This window comes from Marmota flaviventris, chromosome X (assembly GCF_047511675.1).
Source record: "Marmota flaviventris isolate mMarFla1 chromosome X, mMarFla1.hap1, whole genome shotgun sequence".
Taxonomy (NCBI): domain Eukaryota; kingdom Metazoa; phylum Chordata; class Mammalia; order Rodentia; family Sciuridae; genus Marmota; species Marmota flaviventris.
In genome coordinates this window covers 92,501,030-92,519,185 of record NC_092518.1, presented here as the reverse complement: position 1 = coordinate 92,519,185, position 18,156 = coordinate 92,501,030, and the positions used below count along the sequence as shown (strand labels likewise).

Here is an 18,156-nt window from a genome sequence, read left to right as displayed (position 1 = left end):
ATGCTAAATTCTCATTTCTATTGAGGACTTTGAGGCAAGGGCTCCATAGCACACACCTGTGAGGTGACATTCTGCTAACCTGAAGGGTTTGAAGATTTAAGAAAGAAATCTGTGAAATCCCAAGTTCCATACTGGCCTTCCCTTTCATAAACAGCCTGAAACAAAAGCTCACCAGAGCCAGGCACAGCTATGCACACCTGCAATCCCAGCAACTCTGGAGGCCAAGGCAGGAGGATCACAAGTTCAAAGCCAGCCTCAGCAACTGAGCAAGGCCCTAAGCAACTCAGCAAGACCCTGTCTCTAATAAAATATAACAAAGGGCTGGGGATGTTGGGAATGTGGCTCGGTGGTCAAGCACCCTTGGGTTCAATCCCTGATACAAAAAAAAAAAAAAAGACAAAACAAAATTCACTAGACATGAATCTCCATACACTTACCCCAAGGACTGTAGCTTGCAGCAGGGGTGTTTCAGCCCTTCACACAGCACCTTCATGCCCTCATCCCCTAAGGCATTGTCACTGAGGTCAAGGTCTCTCAGGTGTTCATTTGTATAGAGTGCATTGCAAAAATCCTGGCAACACGTTCCAGTCAGATGACAGGTCCATAACCTGCCAATAATTAAGGAAGAGAAAGCTGATGACATTTCATCTATACCAGGTCACTATAGGAGTTGTGTTTTCCCGTCAGAAAATCACATTAGATAATTAGAGTGCCACGTTAGAAAAAAATCCCTTAGGTCAGAGCAAAGCAGTGATTGTGGAGAAAGGATAATTTATTCCCTCTAAATTATTTGGCTCTTCATTTATTGCTTCCTTGGAGATTCAATCACCAGGCCAAGAAATATTTAATTTGGGGAATTGCTCAACTATCAAGAAACTGCCTATGGCTATAGTCCAGAATACTTACGCCAGATCCTTTAACTGACAGCCGGGCTGTTTTAATCCTTCACACAGCAATTTCAGTCCAAAATCTTCAATTCTGTCATTAATCAAAAGCAGTCTTGTCAGGCTCCGGGTGGAGCTCTGGACTTGGGCAAGGCGGCTTACAGGAAGCTACAGAGAGGGACCATTCAGAAAGCCTGGAAAGATGAAGACACCACGATGGCTGTTAACTATAGCAGCTGGGATTCCTGCTGACCCTCAAATGCAAAAGCTCATGAGGACAAGGATAAGCAGACAATACACAAGATTCTCAATTAGTCCCTTTGCATGCAGCAGACCTTCACAGAGATGCTGTACTCCTGTCTCCCAGGACATTGGCAAACACAAACATTTCTTTTAAAGTGTGACTCACTTGCAAGAAAGAAGAGAGCTCCACACAGCTCACATCTGAGAGGTAACATTTGCTTAAGCTAATCAGAGAAAAAGAAAAGAAAAATCAGCCACTGTCATCATTTGGGATTCCTGGGCATGTCCTAGCAGGCTCCCTGCTTCCTCCTTTGAATTCCAGCTCGTGTCCCACCACCTTCATAGAAGCGCCTCCTGATGTCTCCAGCCAACAGTGACCTCATCCTCTTCCTGAGCTCATCTGACATTAAACGATTCCACAATATGTTTACGTATCTGTTATGTTCTTAAGGGTAGCCCTGTCACATGAAGAACTTCTGATAACACCACTGACATCTATCCCCACAATCTTTGGATACATAGTAGGTATATTTTATGTAATTAATAATTGATGTCATTCCTATAAACACAAAGCTGTGGTATACTACAAAGAATATCAGATTTGAAGACATATGTTGGAATCACATCCTGACTATCACTTATTAGCAGTATGACTTTGAACAAGTCACTTTTCCTCTAATCTTCAGTGTCTTCATCTGTACAATGCAGATAAGAAAGTCTGCCCTTTATGTTTATTCTAAGTAGTGAATAAAGTGAGATAACTTCTGGGAAGCACCAAGCACATAGCTGGCACTCAACAAGTGATCATTAGATGATGCAAGAGAGTTGTAAGAAACTTACTCTAGTTTCTCCAATTTACAGTTAGAATGTCTAAGACCCTCACAAAGATACTTCACTCCTTTGTCCCCCAGGGGATTTTCACTCAGGTCCAATTCAGTGAGATATGGGTTGCAAATGAGAACAGAGGCAAGATACTTGCAAACAGCCTCTGAGCTTTTTGGGAGAAGGCTAGCACACAACCTGAAAAGAAAGATGAAGAGAGACAGAATTGGCAATTTTAGAATACTACTCATTTTCTACCTATAATACCACATGAACAGAAAAAAAAAGTTTCACAGTTATAAGACCCAAAATCTTTTTTTTTTTTTTTAGAGAGAGAGAGAATTTTTTTAATATTTATTTTTTTAGTTTTTGGCGGACACAACATCTTTATTTATATATGGTGCTGAGGATCAAACCCAGCAACGCGCGCATGCCAGGCGAGCGCACTACCGCTTGAGCCACATCCCCAGCCCAAGACCCCAAATCTTAAGCATGTCACAAAATTATGAAATGTTTCCAAAACAAGGTGTTTCACAGTGGGAACTCAATAAATGTTGACTTATCTTAGAAAAGGGTTGGGAGGAAATCTTTTTTTAAATGATTTTTAGAAGATTTATTAAGCAAGAATATATTAGTAATCATTGCCAGACTTAATAGGAGATATTAAATTTCCGGTCCAATTTTCCTTCCTGGATAAGTTTTTCCTTCCTATCCCTATAAGTTTTGAAAACATAATACCAGAAGAACAGGGGTTCAATTCCAAACAGAGCTTCTAAGAGTGAGTTCTTGGGAGTGGGTCTAAAATTTGGATAGATATTTTCTGATCTTGCGTAGGTACAGCGAATTAAGGCAGGATCTTCAATGAGCCCTCCATGGTTGGGGTCATTATACTGAAGCAGATACTCCCATTTAAGCCCGGCTCTTATGGCCAACCTCTCAGCTTGCGCCTTCAGGGTTTCCGGAGATATGTTGTATTTGGTGTACTCAGCGGGGTCAAGGGTAGGGAGTAGAGTGGCCAAACGCAAGGGCTTATACTTTGGAAACGACATCTTGGTGCCCTGGCACAACTGCGACTGCCGAAATCTTGATAATCTAATCTAACTTTAAATTCCTGTATTAATTTAACACTCTGTCTCATTTCTTTCAAATACCAGAGGGAAAATTCTATAATTGTCCTTAATAAACTTTATAGCCAATGCACTTTGTTTCCTCTTTTTTTAATGTTTTTTTTAGTTGTTGATAGACATTTATTTATTTATTTTTATGTGGTGCTGAGGATTGAACTCAGGGCCTCACAAGTGCTAGGCTCTACCACTGAGCCACAACCCCAGCCCTCTTTTCCTCTTATCTAAATATCCACTATTATTAGTTTCCCATCCTTAGAGAAACCTAATTTATCAGAATCATCCATATAATATTTATTTTTGGGAATGAAGCATGTTTTTTATTGACTTCCCTGTTGCCTTAATCTTTGTTTCTCCATATTAAGTAGTCAAATTCCTGAATCATTTTCCATCAACTTTTCTTCTACCACTTTCAAGAATTTCTAGATATACACTACGATCTTTTAATCCTCAATTTTTTTCTTGACTCACTATGTTCCAAACTAAGTCTTTTTTTTTTTTTTTTTTTTTTGGCTGTTGAAAGAAACTTTAGTAGGGCATGGCAGACTTTGCTTCTTAGAGTTAAAGGTTAAAGAGGAAGGGCATCACATGGACACTTTCTCAAAGCTGTCACAGAAACAGAGATTGTGATGAACAGTATTCTTCCAGCCTTTTGGTTCTGTGCTGTCCAGAAAAAGGGGAAGTGTTGTCAAATGAAACTGTAGATCTGCTACATATTGAGGCCACCCACAGCAGGAACTGTTTCTTAGTGCCAGGGCAATTAGGTGAAAGTAATTAAGAGGGGGCTGGGACCAGAGCACTCCCCTCTGGGCTGATGGCTTTGGGAAGCCTCCACCTTTGGAGGGGGGCCCTTGAGTGAGGAGACAGAGAGCCACAGAGGAGCTGTCATCCTGGTCCTTAGCCTCCTCCTCTTCAGGGAGCTCCCAGTTGCTGGGGGAAGAGATGAAGTGCTTCCAAGGGATAGACTGCTCGCTGGAGGAATGCAGCAATGATTTTGCCCTTGTGACCTCTAAGCAGCTGGAATCTTCCTCCTTCAGGAGTGGCTGAGGGGATGTGTTGAGGATTGTTTTAATATGTGAACAAAAAAGGAGATTAACAGATCTGTTTGTTTACTTTCACCTTTCCTTTTCATTATATTTAATAAGTCTCTTCAAGATAATGTAATTGGTTAAGAAAATTGTTTTCTTTTAGTGCCTTCTGGAATGTTACATAATTTTTTCTTTAGCCATTATTGCCAGAATTCCTATCTTCATCCCAGTGCCAGTGAAGACAAAGATAAAACCAATCTACAGCTTCTGCAATAGCTATCACTGAACTGCTTGCAGAACTTGCCTGGACTATGTATCACTTGTACGCATTGTGAACTCACTTGTATGCATTGTGAACTATCTGTTGGTGCAGAGACTTGTGGTAGTGTTGGGGTATTTTTGCTGATGGTGTCATCGGTGGTACAATTTTTCCAAAAGGAGCCGTCAATTGACTTGGTGTATCTTCCTCCCTTCTGCTTGTGATGGTCGTTCAGCTAAAATTTGGGGGCCAACAGAGGTGAGGCAAAGAATCTCACCCCCCCCCCCGCTGGTACAAAGACCTCTCCACAGGTGTGGCTGTATGCTGGACCAGTAGTCAATGACAGGTAAGATCCAATTGCAATGGTACCAACCTAAGACAGGAGGCTGACACCTTGAGGTCAGCTCATCCGATGACGGGTAAGAACCATATGTAGTATTGGACAACCTAAGGCAGGCATGGTCCCTAAGCCACATGCTTGTTGTTTAAACAGAGAGGGGGAGATGTTGAGAGCCACAGCCGAAGGGGCCCCAGCAAACTTCCAGCTGCCAGCAAACTTCCAGCTGCCAGCTGATGATTGGCTCACAGCGGCCCCAGCAAACTTCTAGCTGCCAAATGATTGGCTCCTCTGCATTGATGCTCATTGGGCTGTTTCCCCACCCTTTCAGACCACGTTGCTGCTCATTGGGGAACTCTTTTTGGCTCTGCCCACGCGACCCAGCCAATTGGCCTCAAGAGCAGGAGGAGTGGGGGAGGTTGAGAGGCTTGTGGGAAGCTGGTGGTGGCAGTTGGGCTCTGAGGGTTTTCCTGAAGAGCTGTGTGGTGCGGTGTGTGTGTTCTAAAAATAAAGTTCGTTTCCTTTGACAAGTGGCTCCTGAATTGTGCCCAGCCAGACTGCGGCAGGGATGGGAACTCACTCATCAGATCCTCCCCTTTCTAGCTTGCCATGGGGATACACCACATTGGGTTTCACCCACATCCACAGGTTGGGCTCAATATCTGGACCATATTCATCAGCATTTGGGGTTTTTTCCCAAAAGGTACTTTTGGTGGTTCAACTATTCGAAGTTCATATCTGGCAAGGTTCTGCTCCATCAGGGCCAGGTACATTCCCCTTATGTCAGTCCAGCAGTCCTGGAACCTTGCCATGGAAGCTGTCCCAGAAGTCAAGATCTTGGAGTTTGAGGTCTACTTTTAGGGAGAGAAGGCACAGAGCAAGAGTAGAGGATATACCAAACTCAGTCTTGAATAAGGTTCAAAAGGAAATGTATTTATAGCTCCCCAGTTTTGAAATTTTAAAAAGAGGTACTTTGTATAAAATGAGTTCTCAAAGTGGATTTTATAAAGCTTTAATGCTAAAGAGCTTTTGCTTTTTAAAAATCCCACATAAGCTGGAACAGTGGCACATGCCTGTAAACCCAGCTACTTGGGAGGCTGAGGCAGGAGGATCTCAAGTTTGAAGCTATCCTCAGCAACTCACTGAGATCCTCAACAATAAGACCCTGTCTCAAAATTAAAAAGGGGGGCTGGGGTTGTGGCTCAGCGGTAGAGTGCTTGCCTAGCACATGTGAGGCACTGGGTTCGATACTCAGCACCACATATAAGCAAATAAATAAAGGTCAATCAACAATTAAAAAATTTAAAAAAATAAAAATAAAAAATAAATTTAAAAAGGGGGCTGAGTATTTGGCTCTATGGTAAGACACCCTTGGGTTCAATCCCCAGTGCTGCCAAAATTTTTTAAAATCCCACATATATATTGTGAGTTACTTTTATGTGTCAAGTTGGTTGGTCCATGGTACCCAGATATTTGGTCAAACATTGTTCTAGATGTTTCTGTGAAGGTACTTTTACGATGCGATCAGTATCTTAATCAGTAGACTTTGAAAAATGTATGTGGGAGAAACATGTCTAATCAGTTGAAAGATAATGGAAAAATACTTACCTTCTTCTCAGAAGAAAATCTGTCAACAAATAGCCTTTGGACTTAACTGTAACATGGGCTCTTCCCTGGGTTTCCAGTCTGCCAGCCTCCCCTGCAGATTTCAGAGATACCAATCTCCATAATCACATGAGCCAATCTTTTAAAATTAATCTCTACACAGTCACATGTGTGGGTGTGTGTACATGCATACATGCACACAAACATCCTATCCATATGTTTCTCTGTCAAACCCTAACTCATACATATGTGATGACAAATATTTAATTAAGGTGAATACAATGGACTGTGAATTCATATAAATCTGGGTTTTGAATTCTGCCCTTGCCATGTTGTTTAGCCTAATGATGTTGGGCTTCCATTTCCTCCTCTGCTAAAATGGGTACAATAATCTGAACCTCTTAGAGCTGTACACAGATTAAAGGAAATCATTATACAAAGCACTTAGCACAGTGCTTATTATAAAGAACTCAATAAGTACTCAATGAGTTAATATTGACATTGATAATATGCCATTTAGAATAAAAAATATTTTTTTCCAAACTTGTTACACAGGACAAGTTCAGGGATTGCCACTCTTTTTCTTGTTTTCCATAACTCTTTGAAATGTGATTTTTAACACCACACCCATCTTGAATTGTGTATTTTTTAAATATTCCTGCAGAATAGCAACTAACAATTGCAACTTACTTGAGCTTCTGTAATTTGCAACCTGGATCTTTTAAGCCTTCACAGAGCAATTTCAAAGCTGAAGCTTCCAGCTTTGTTTCACTAAATTCCAGCTCAGTTAGCCACTGACTGGTGCTAAGAACAGCAGCAAGTGACCCACAAGATGCAGGAGAGATAAGGCATGGGTGATAAAACCTTTAGAGAGGGCTGAGGTTGTGGCTCAGCGGTAGAGCACTTGCCTTGCATGTGCAATGCCCTGGGTTTGATCCTCAGCACCACATAAAAATGAATAAATAAAATAAAGGCATTGTGTCCAACTACAACTAAAAAATAATATTTAAAAAAAACCTTTCGAGAACAGAAAAGTAGCTTCATTACCTAATTTATGCTCTCATCCTGCCCCCAAATAGAAAGTGACCAAAAAATGGAATGCACACAAACAACATATTATCCTGCTACCAGTTACCTCAATGTCTGTAATGTACAATTTGGCTATTTCAATCCTTCACACAGAAGCTTCATTCCTGAATCTTCCAGGGTATTTTTTACAAACTCCAAATCTGTCAGACACTGGTTGGTTTCAAATACTGAGGAGAGGTCCCTACCACAAGAGCTGTGAGGTGGCAGAAAATCGGTGTATATGAAGAAAAAGATATCACAAGGAAAAAAAAAAACATGGTTCTTTTAAAAGTATTCTTTGCACATTCAATTTATTTAATGAATAATGTATTGAATGCTTACTACTATGTGAGATGTTCAAAACAAGACATATTTAAGACAAACTATACCCTCAAGTAATGCCCAGTTAATGGGGAAAAAGATTTAAAAATATTAGGTTATAATACAGTGTGAAAAGTACTGCAAGAGGTATACAAAACATATTATCACATATTATCAGGACATAAAAATGTTGCACAATTCAGCCTAGCTCAGAAGGGGGTTTGGAGAATCAAGGAATATTTATAAGAGGGAGAAATGCTTGAGTGCTTGTGTAAGAGGAATGGAAACTGAATAGGAACTAGGTAGATAAGAACAGGAATGGAAAGAGTGTCAGAGGGGCTGAGGGCCAACCACATAAAGAATAGCCTGTGCAAAAGCAAGGAAGCAAGAGAAAATATACTGAGGCCTCCTTTAAGAAACTGAAAATTATTTGCTATTGCCTATTTTAAAAGGCTGGAAAGACGTGTATCAAGAATTAAAATGGGTTTCTCCCAGGATAGGGGGAGGGTGGAATTATAGGAAGATATGTGCTTTTCAGGTACTTACAAATTATTTGTCATGATCAGACATTATTGGGGAAAAGGTTTTCAAAAAGTTTGAAAAAAATCTTGCTTATTCTAGAAAACAACTTTGGTACTTGGCATAGAACTCAGGGGTACTTTATCACATCCTCAGCCCTTTTTATTTTCAGACAAGGTCTCCCTAAGTTGCTGAGGCTGGCCTTGACCTTATGATCCTCCTGCCTTAGCCTCTCAAGTCACTAGAATTAAAGGCATGCACCACTGTGCCTGGCTTATTATAAAAAATCTTTATAATAGAGAAAAATATAAAGTTGTTGTTTTTTTTTTAAAGGGGATATTGCTCAGGGGTACAGTGCTTGCCTAGCAGATGGAAGGCCACACACACAAACACACTCCCATATATCCATACCCACAGTCTATATTTCCAGCACCCAAAGAACCATTATTAAAATGCTGTCATATAACTTTCCATATTAAAATATATATATATATATATATATATATATATATATATATATATATATATATACACACACACACATATACACACACACATGTAATTACATGTTTATAACACATTATATCACAGAAAGATGTATTTTAAAAGTTAAAAATTTTTTCTAACCTTCCATCCAACTCCACCTTCCAGAGATAACTATGGTAAGAGTGTGGTGCCACCCTTTCCCACTCCAATTATCTGATTATAGAAATACATGAATATATACTAGATTACATATGTATGAGAATATATGAGATTTATTTCTACATTTTTTAAAAATGGGATCACACAAACCATTACTTCTTCAACTTTACATGTACTTTCAACATTTTGTCCTCATCCTGGGCCCATAGGTAGAAACTGAGATTCAAGATGATAAAAATGGCAAAAAAAGTGGGACTCAACCTAGGATCTCTTTAGTTTATCCTATAAGCCTCAGAAAGTCATTGAAAGTTTTGAGAGACAGGATCACATCGCACTGATGACGGTTAGATCGGGTCAGTATCTGATGTCAGAGAGCTGCAGTGGTTGAGGGAAGAAATGAGGGGGGCTAAACTAGTATCGGGGATGGGGGTGAACAGATTCAGGGCACATTTTGAGGATGGAAATAGCCACTGTTTATTACCAAAGTTACTGCAGTGTCCCGTTGGGCGGGCGTTGGGGGATGGGCTGTTTCCTGGCTTCTCCTCTTCCTTGGGGCTACCGGAAGCCACAGAGGTGTTGGAGTTACTTCCTGTTCTAGAATATTCCAAGTATTGGAGGGGGGCTCACCAGGCGTGGAACAAACCATCATGGTGGGGTGGGACCTTTTGGACTTACTTCTGAGAGCTTCATTTTCTTCATTCTGGGTCTTTTCTAACCAGTCCCGTTTCTTCCCGCCTTCGATGGCTTTCAGCCATGTGGTGGGTTCCCTTAGGAGCCCAAGAGGGGGCGGGACCTTCGGCTCTCCCTCCTCGGCACCCCCGCAGTCTCTGGGAGTTGGAACAGTCCTTGAGTAAAAGCCTAGAGATTTGGCCGCGTGGCTCCCTTTTCCCAGAGCCCTCGAAGGGAGAGGGACCCCTTTCTGCCTGGGAGAGGGCTGTGGTAGCCCTGTATCTACTCTGGTGAGCCCGGTGGGAAGCGTTCTATGAGGGGACTGAGGCAGAGGCGGCTCTTTATGAGTGGGTGGGACAGAGAAGCGAGGGGTGGGACAGAGAAGAGAGGGGTGGGGAGCGAAGGAAAGGGAAGGAGAGTAAAGGCGAAGGGAGGGGCTAAGGGTGGGGGAGGGGAGTGAAGGCACGGGGTAAGGCTATGGGCGATGCGGGTGGTGGGAAGGGTGAGGGGAGAGATGTTAAGGGCCATGGCGATGTGAGTACGGGTGGGGAGCTAAGGGCAACTAGAGTGGGAGGCTACAGGTGATGCAGGGGTGGGCATGGGGACTAAGGGCAATAGGGTAGGGATGGGGATGGAGGACTAGGGGTGAGGGAGAAGGCTAAAGGTGAAGAACACAACAAATGTTTGATCCGCGGTTTGGCATTTAGCTCAGCTGCATGTACAAAGCCCTGGGTTTGATCCCCAGCACACACAATAAATAAATAAATAAAAAGGAAAAAAATATGTTTGATCCATCTCCCAGGGACCAGGAAGCCATAAGGTCCTGAAACATCATGGCCTTCAAACCTGACGACCCCTGTAGTGGGTTTCTCCATGGCAAGGTTGTGGCCTACATCAACGAGAAGATGGCCAGGCACGTGAAAGGCCCTGAGTTCTACCTTGAGAATATGTCTTTGTCCTGGGAGGAGGTGGAAGATAAGATCAGAACCATCCTGGAGGACAGCGAGATGTCCAGCCAGGCCCAGGAAGCCTGCGCTTGGAGCAGCCTGGCTCTGGGTGTGCGCTTGGCTCGCAGGCAGGGACATTTACAGGGATGCAGGGTGCAGTGGCTGCACGACTTTGCCAAACTACACAAGTCAGCTGCCCATGCCCTGGCCTCAGACTTGAAGCAGCTTGGAGCACAGCAGGAGATGGAACGCAAGGAGGCTGCCTTGCAGTTGCGGCTGGCCCAGGCCAAACTGGCAGAGGTGCAGAAAGAGCGGGATCTACTGAGGTGGAAGCTTCTCAGGGCGGTAAGATTACCCCACCATCCTTGCCCCACCCCCCACCCCAATAGTAGGTCTGCCCCCTGATTTTCCCACAGAACATATTCCAGCCCTGCCCACTTATCCCCAGGAGCTGAGGGCCCTCCCAGCCCAGGCTGTAGAGGGGCCAGGCTTGGCCACTGCCAGAGGGGCAGGGACCGAAGTAACAGGTGAGATGGAAGAAGCAACAGCTGCTGCAGATGATGCTACAGGAGGAGGAGGAAGAAGAGAGGAGAGTGATGCAGTGGGAGCCGCCCCCATGGAGGCCGAACAGGAGATGGGTGGGAGCTTCCTGCAGCTTCTCGGAACTACTGAGCCAAAAAATTACACCTCTGGTGGGCAGAGGGAGGGAGAACACAGATCCATGGAAAATACCGTGTTTTCTCTTGCTGGGACCCTGAATCCTGGGTCCATAGCCTCATCAGAACCCCTCCCTGTTCAGCTCCCTGCCTCATTCTCTTACTCATATTCATCCCCTTTGTCCCCCTTCCCAGCCTCACCCTCACCCTCACCCTCATCATCTCCACCAACAGGCATGGTCACAGCACCTGCTCCACCTCAGATGCTTCCCCACAGCTCAGCCTTTGATGTTAGCCTGTGGTGGTCTGATATGGAGGCCCAGGGATTAGACCCTCCAGAAACCCTTAATAGGAAAGACTTTGAATCCCATCAGCAGAGAAAACCTCCGGTTTTTCGCTGGCCTGGGGATTGGGACTGCCCTTGGTGTAAAGCTGTGAATTTTTCACGAAGGGAAAGTTGCTTCCGCTGTGGGAGGGGAATCTGGCTGCAAAGCCCTTAGTGAATTCAGAAATATGAAATAGAACCGAAACATATCCCAGTGGGAAATCAATTTTCAGAGGTGGGTGGGAGTTGGGGGTTAGGGGTGGGAGGGAGGTAAGGGATGAGAGATGGGGAGAGTGTAGGTGGTGGAGGGAAAGATATGCTTTGATTACCCCCCCTTTTGTAGTATTGGGGATTGAGTCCAGGGATGCTGTACCATCAAGCTACATCCCCAGTCCTTTTTTTTTTAAAAAAAAAAAGATATATATAGAGAGAATTTTTTTTAATATTTATTTTTTAGTTTTCGGCGGACACAATATCTTTGTATGTGGTGCTGAGGATCAAACCCGGGCCTCACGCATGCCAGGCGAGCGTGCTACCGCTTGAGCCACATCCCTAGCCCCCCCAGTCCTTTTAATTTTTTTTTATTTTTTTATTTTGAGACAAGATCTCACTAAGTGGTGCAGGCTGGCCTCAAACTTGGAATCTGTCTGCCTCAGCCTCCAAGTAGCTGGTATTAAAGGCATATGCCACCATGCCAGGTCAGATTACACCTCTTGTATTACAGAGCATTATCATTCAACACTAGAATTACTGAAGCTTCTGTATGTGTGTGTACATACATATATCTATATCTATCGATCTATAGATTTATAGATTTATCTATAGATCAACAGAGATAGATCTATGTCTGTCTGTTTCCCCATCCTAGTGTCTGGTGGGCCTGGAAATCCATGTATATAAAAGGACATCCTCTGCCCACCTAGTCCTTATGATGGTTTAAATAGGACTGGTCATTTGACTCTTATCCTGAGCCACACAGATTCCCAGGCTAGATCATCAGCACTGAGAGGTAGATGCCATAGTCATGGTGGAGTTGGTCAATGTAGCAGTGAGTAATTTTGCTGAGGCCTGGGTCATAGCCACAAACACCAAGGCCTGGCCCTGAAAACGGGAGCAAAACTGAGTGCTTTACAGAGGTATCTTTTAGAGGACACCAGCATGAGTTTCCAGGGTACAGACAGGCATAGACGAGTTGATCCAGTAACTCTAGAGAGCTGGAGAGAGTGGCTATGATGCAATTCCTTTCACATCTTGCAATTATGCTACATGAGGATCCACTTTACCCAGATATTCTTTTATTTTTTTAAACATTTTTTATAACTTTATTTTATTTACTTACTTATTTTTATGTGGTTCTGAGGATCGAACCCAGTGCCTCACACGAGTGTGAGTGTGCTACCACTGAGCCACAACCCCAGCCCCAGATACCTTTTTCTTTAAGCTAACTTGAATAGGTTCCTATTCTGGAGAGTCAGATTACTTCCCAGTCAGAAACTGGTACTAGCAGAGAAATTTGAAACAAAAAAACATCAAAGAAAATTTTGGGGGGCTGGGGCTGTGGCTCAGTGGTAAAGCACTTGCCTCGCATGTGTGAGGCACTGGGTTCGATCCTCAGCACCACATAGAAATAAATAAAGATACTGTGTGTTCACCTACAACCAAAAAAAAAGAAAATTTTGGAACTGGCTGGGGAGTTCCATCAGGCTTGTCAAGTAATAGGAATTCCTGCATCCCAAAAGTCCCCAGGAGCAAAATGAATAGAATGGCTCATGTTCTAAGGGAGTTAAATAAATAATAAGAAATAATCGGAACAAGTCTGGGGTTAACTCAGGTTTACTTAATTTAATTTTATTTAGTACTGGGGATTCAACACAAGGGTGCTTAACCACTGAGCAACATGCTCAGACGTGTGTGTGTGTGTGTGTGTGTGTGTGTGTGTGTGTGTGTATGTATATGTATATGTATGTGATAGATAGATATATATATATATATATATATATATATATATATATATATATGAATGAAATTTTGAGGCAGGGTCTTGCTGAATTACCAGGGCCCTGCTAAGTTGCTGAGGCTGGGTTGAATGTGCAATGCTCCTGCCTCAGGCTCCTGAGTGGCTGGAATTACAGGCATTCACCATCATGCCCTGCCCCACATTTATTCTTAACACAGCAGAGATTTGCCACCCCAAGGGAATCCCACAGGGCTGCATACAAAGGAAGCCAGCAGCACCAGCTGCCGGCAAGGACTCCTATAACTGCACAGTCTCATGACAGGAGAATCCTCCCCACTCATCAGTAGATGAAACCACAGACAGATCTGAACTCATACCACTGCCAAGGTGAGTCCGAAATTCATAACACTCAGAGGGTATACTCATCTAGACCATTCTCTCCTCCAACCCACCACCATGAAAAATGTGGTAAGGGAATCTGGCTGTAAAGCTCTCAGTGAATTCATAAATGTGAAATAGAACAGAAGAATATCCAATGGGAAATCAACCGCCAGTGGGAGGGGGAGAGGTGGGAGGAAGAGGAGAGTGAGTCAGGGAAGGGGGTAGGTGGGAGGTTGGTCTGCTTTCCCCCCTGGTGACCATAAGCTGTGTTGAAGGGGGCTAAAAGTGTGCTTTAGCCCTCAGGTGGAAGGATGGGGAGGAGGTGTGCAACTGGAACACAATGAGACATGACTGGAGGAGTCCTGGACATCACCTAGGGACTGTGGACCTACATACCAGAAAGCTGCCATGGCTCTGGGACATCCAGCAGAGATGTGACTTTCGGCTTCCTCCTGTTGGGAAGGGTGTAGACAATCACCATCCAAATTGGGGGCCAGCTACTTAAACTGTACATTTCATAAATGTCTTTGTTTTGTTTATATCCCTCTAGACAGTGTTTTCTAACCTCAGTACTCTTGACAGTTACAGTTGGATAATTCATTATTATGGGGGGCTTGCCAGTACACTGTAGGATGTTCAGCAGAATCCTTAGCCTCTATCCACTAGATGACAGTGGTACCTACCCCACTCACTCAGCCATGACAGACAAAAGTGTCTCTAGATATCCACAAAATGTTAAAATCATCCCAGCTGGAGATGGCTGGAGGCAATAAAATAATTAGGAACAGTTTGAATGGGGGATGAATCAAAAGAGAAGGTGTGTAGGGGGTGCTGGTATTACAGCTCAGTGGTAGAACACTCGCCTAGCACATATGGGGCACTAAGTTCAATTCTCAGAACCATATAAAAATAAAATGAAGGTATTGTATCCAACTACAACTAGAAACCAAATTTTTTTAAAAAAGGTCATGTAGGCTGAGGGGCCCGGAGAAACAAAAGCTGAAAATGTCCATTGGACTTGGCATTTACTTTGGATCTTCAAGCAAATTCAGGGGAGTGGCAGGATAGAAGCCAAAGTGCAAGGAGTGAGTGAATGGAAAATGCAGAAGTGGAGTCAGTGAGGGGAATCTGTTTTTAAGGACAAAGTTTGAATGTAACAGGACATGTGGTTGAGAGAGAGTTCTGAATGTTGAGAGAAGCTTGAGTCATAGGGAAGGAGATCACAGAAAGAAGCTTGAAAATGCAAGAAATATGTGAAAGAATGAGGTAGAGTCCACATATTGTATTTGAGGCATAGTTACTGTTCTGTGAAATGAAAAAAACAATTATATAAGTCACTTTTGTTTTGTGTAAAACAAACCTTCCATAGTTCTGTAGCTTTAGGTATGCTGTATATCTTTATAGATTATGTTTGTCTTATGTTACAAATTCCTATTTGTGTGAGGAGAGAAAAGATCTGGAAACACATTAGCAAATAAGATATTACCCTAGAGAGGGTGGTCTCAGGGGTCAGGGAATGGAAGGCAATAGGGTGGGGGCATGGAGGATGGGGTGGAGTATAGGTCAGCTGGATGAAAGGTTTTTATATTGTTTTAAGATTCTGTGATGTGAAAGTAAAATAATGAAATGTTCACAAAAAAATTACAAATAAACTGAATTTACTGGCTTCTTTGGGTTTGGAAAGGCCATTTCTTCCTCTGGGATAGGACAGGAGAAGGACTGCAGAAACTGATCTATGTGGAAAAATAGATATGGAAAATCAAGGAGGCTTGTGCTTATATGCTTGTGATGCAGACAAATATCTGAAAGTGTCCAGGATGGGGGCTTCTTGGGGCACTTTGATGAATAAATGGGGGCAGTGGATTGGGCATGGAGGGAGAGAAAATGATCACCACACTGCAGATCCACAGTAGGACAGGACCCAACTGAAAGACAATTTAGGGGAAGGATCTCAGGGGTCTGGTAGGAAAAGGAAGAGGGGTAGATCCAGAACGAACCACAGACAAATCTCCTAGGTGTTACAACTTGCCACCCACTCATTGCAGTGCATTGTTATGTGCAGAAATAGCACCTACAAAAAAACAGGCATGTGGACAAAGATGTTACTCACACCTTTCTTCTAGGTTTGTAGCATCTTTTTATTTGCTCCACTATGGACAAACTGAACACTAGTTATATTTTGTTTTCAGATCCAATAAGCCCACAGTGCAATTTCTGGCAACCCAGTATTTATCTGCAAATACTTCAGAGTTTAAAGTAAAGTTCAACTTACTTCAGATCTTTGATTTTACATTATGGATTACGCAGTGCTTGGCAAAGCAAGTGTAGCTGAGACACTAGGAAACTGTGCATCTAAAAGGACCTACAAGAGATGAGAAAACAAAAATAATTTTAAAACTTTAAGCAAAAAGCTTATTTTGGCTTCTTTTTCTATGCTAGTATTAATTGACTCTTCTAAAACCTTAGAAGGTGTCACCCCATGTTGCAGATTAGGGAATTAGGCACAAAATGTTAAGCAATTTGGTCAAAATCATATAAGTTGACAAAGAACTGAGACCATTAATCGGGTCTTACTCCAAACCCATGCTACTATGTGCCAGGCATCAAGGTTATCTGGCTCTTAACATAATGACTATTATAATCACCATTTTAAAACTTTGTTATATAGTTATACATTACTGTGGGGTTTATTTCAACATATTCATAAATTCATATAATTTGCTCCATGTCAATCCTTAGTGCTTCCATTTTCTCTCCCTCCCACAATCCCTCTCTCTACTTGTTCTCCTTCTATTTATTTATTGGCTTTTAAAATTATAATCACCACTTTGCAGATGTTCTAAGAGATCAAGTGACTTCCCCAAGCTACCTGTACAATATAACTGATTCTTGGTTGTCCGTTCAAATAGAAAAACTAATTATAGTAATTGAAACTCAAGTTTAAGTTCAACAGTGTACTCTCACTTCACCAATATGCTAATGTTGGGAAAGGAATGTTCTGGCTTAAATTTTGACAGGCATTTAAGCCCTCTGATAAAGGCAATAAAGGCAGGGGGTGGAGACTCCATCTAAAGTTGACTTTCTGGAAACCCAGAATTAATCAGAAGCCCTTTTTGTTTCCATCTCTCAAATGTGTTTGAGAGTTTTCTAAATCTCTCAAATGTATTTGTCAATTATTTTACTTTATAATATACAACGAATTCACTGGGACCTTATAACCAAGATCCTTCATAATTATTTGTTAACTTAACCTCTCCTACCCCTGTCCCTGCTAGTTCTAAACAAACTCTTCTTGCACTCCCTGTCCCTCCCTATTTCCTTCAAACACAAATTCTCCATTGCCCATTACCACCTCTATGCTACAGCCAGCTGAGGAAATCCATCTATAAGAGCTAAGAATAGGATTAATGCATTCCTCTAAGAGAGCTTTCTGTTCACTCTTCTCCTCAAGGTCCCCTACCACTCAATTGGCCCCACAATAAGGAAGAGGCATTGTCTTTCATAACTCAGATATTGGGAACAGATTGATATAGTTATTCACTGCTTTAATCAGTCAGTAGAACTGTTTTATATAGTGTACAGAATCCATACTATAAAAAGGAACTAGAATTGCATTTTATCATATACAGAGAGTTCATATTATAATAGTGGTTTACCTATGTCTCTTTGAACTTCAGCTCCCAGTCCTCTATAAAGGTCTGGTAGGAAGAGCTCAGGTGTTACAGAAAGATACACAGACATGTAGCTCCTCTTCTTAACCTGGAAATTTTTGAGGCCTCAGTGATGAAGTATATACATGCAGAAGAGTGACAACCAATCCAATGTTAGGTTTGCAAACTTTCCCAGAATGGTCACTGACACCAAAATCGTGGGTCTTGAAGATTTTAAATGCTTATAACATTTTATAATGATAAAGCACATCCACAGAGTGACAATGAAGACTAATGCGTATGTGCGCGTCACACACAAAACACACACACACACACACACACACACACACACAGTGCCCAGTATATGGTAAGTGCTCAAAAAACTAGCTTTCCTCATTGTTTACCTAGGCTAGTGTTCAATGCATGGTAGATAATCAGTAAATCCTTACATTATTGACTCACATAAAATATGGAAAGCTGAGGTGATTACTTCTACTTATTGATGACACTTGAAATGATCATATGCCTAAGTACTTAAAATAAATAAGTAATAAAAAAAGAAAGAATGCCAAAAAAACTAGAGGAAGGATATGAATATACTCACTGATTAAATGTTAAGGCTGTTGGCATAAATGCCATGGTTTTCTCTTCCTTCTCAAATCCAAGTAGGTGCTGACACTTCAGAGACATTGAAAGAGGACTGTGACTGCTTTTTA

General features: G+C 42.3%; 2 protein-coding genes and 1 pseudogene across 2 annotated transcripts; 1 reads left to right on the top strand and 2 right to left on the bottom strand.

The window, feature by feature from the left end:
- Positions 1-2,541: 2,541 nt before the first annotated feature.
- LOC114091148 (NADH dehydrogenase [ubiquinone] 1 beta subcomplex subunit 4-like) lies at positions 2,542-2,998 on the bottom strand. The gene has a single exon (XM_027933535.2). It carries the CDS (start codon positions 2,996-2,998, stop codon positions 2,600-2,602), a length of 399 nt encoding a protein of 132 aa, XP_027789336.1. The 3' UTR covers positions 2,542-2,599.
- Positions 2,999-3,613: 615 nt separating this feature from the next.
- Positions 3,614-10,052, bottom strand: LOC114091771 (forkhead box protein R1-like; annotated as a pseudogene).
- Positions 10,053-10,357: 305 nt separating this feature from the next.
- On the top strand, positions 10,358-11,627 carry Tex13b (testis expressed 13B). The gene is made up of 2 exons (XM_027934263.2): positions 10,358-10,816; positions 10,920-11,627. Exons 1-2 carry the CDS (start codon positions 10,358-10,360, stop codon positions 11,625-11,627), a joined length of 1,167 nt encoding a protein of 388 aa, XP_027790064.2.
- The last annotated feature ends 6,529 nt before the right edge of the window (positions 11,628-18,156 follow it).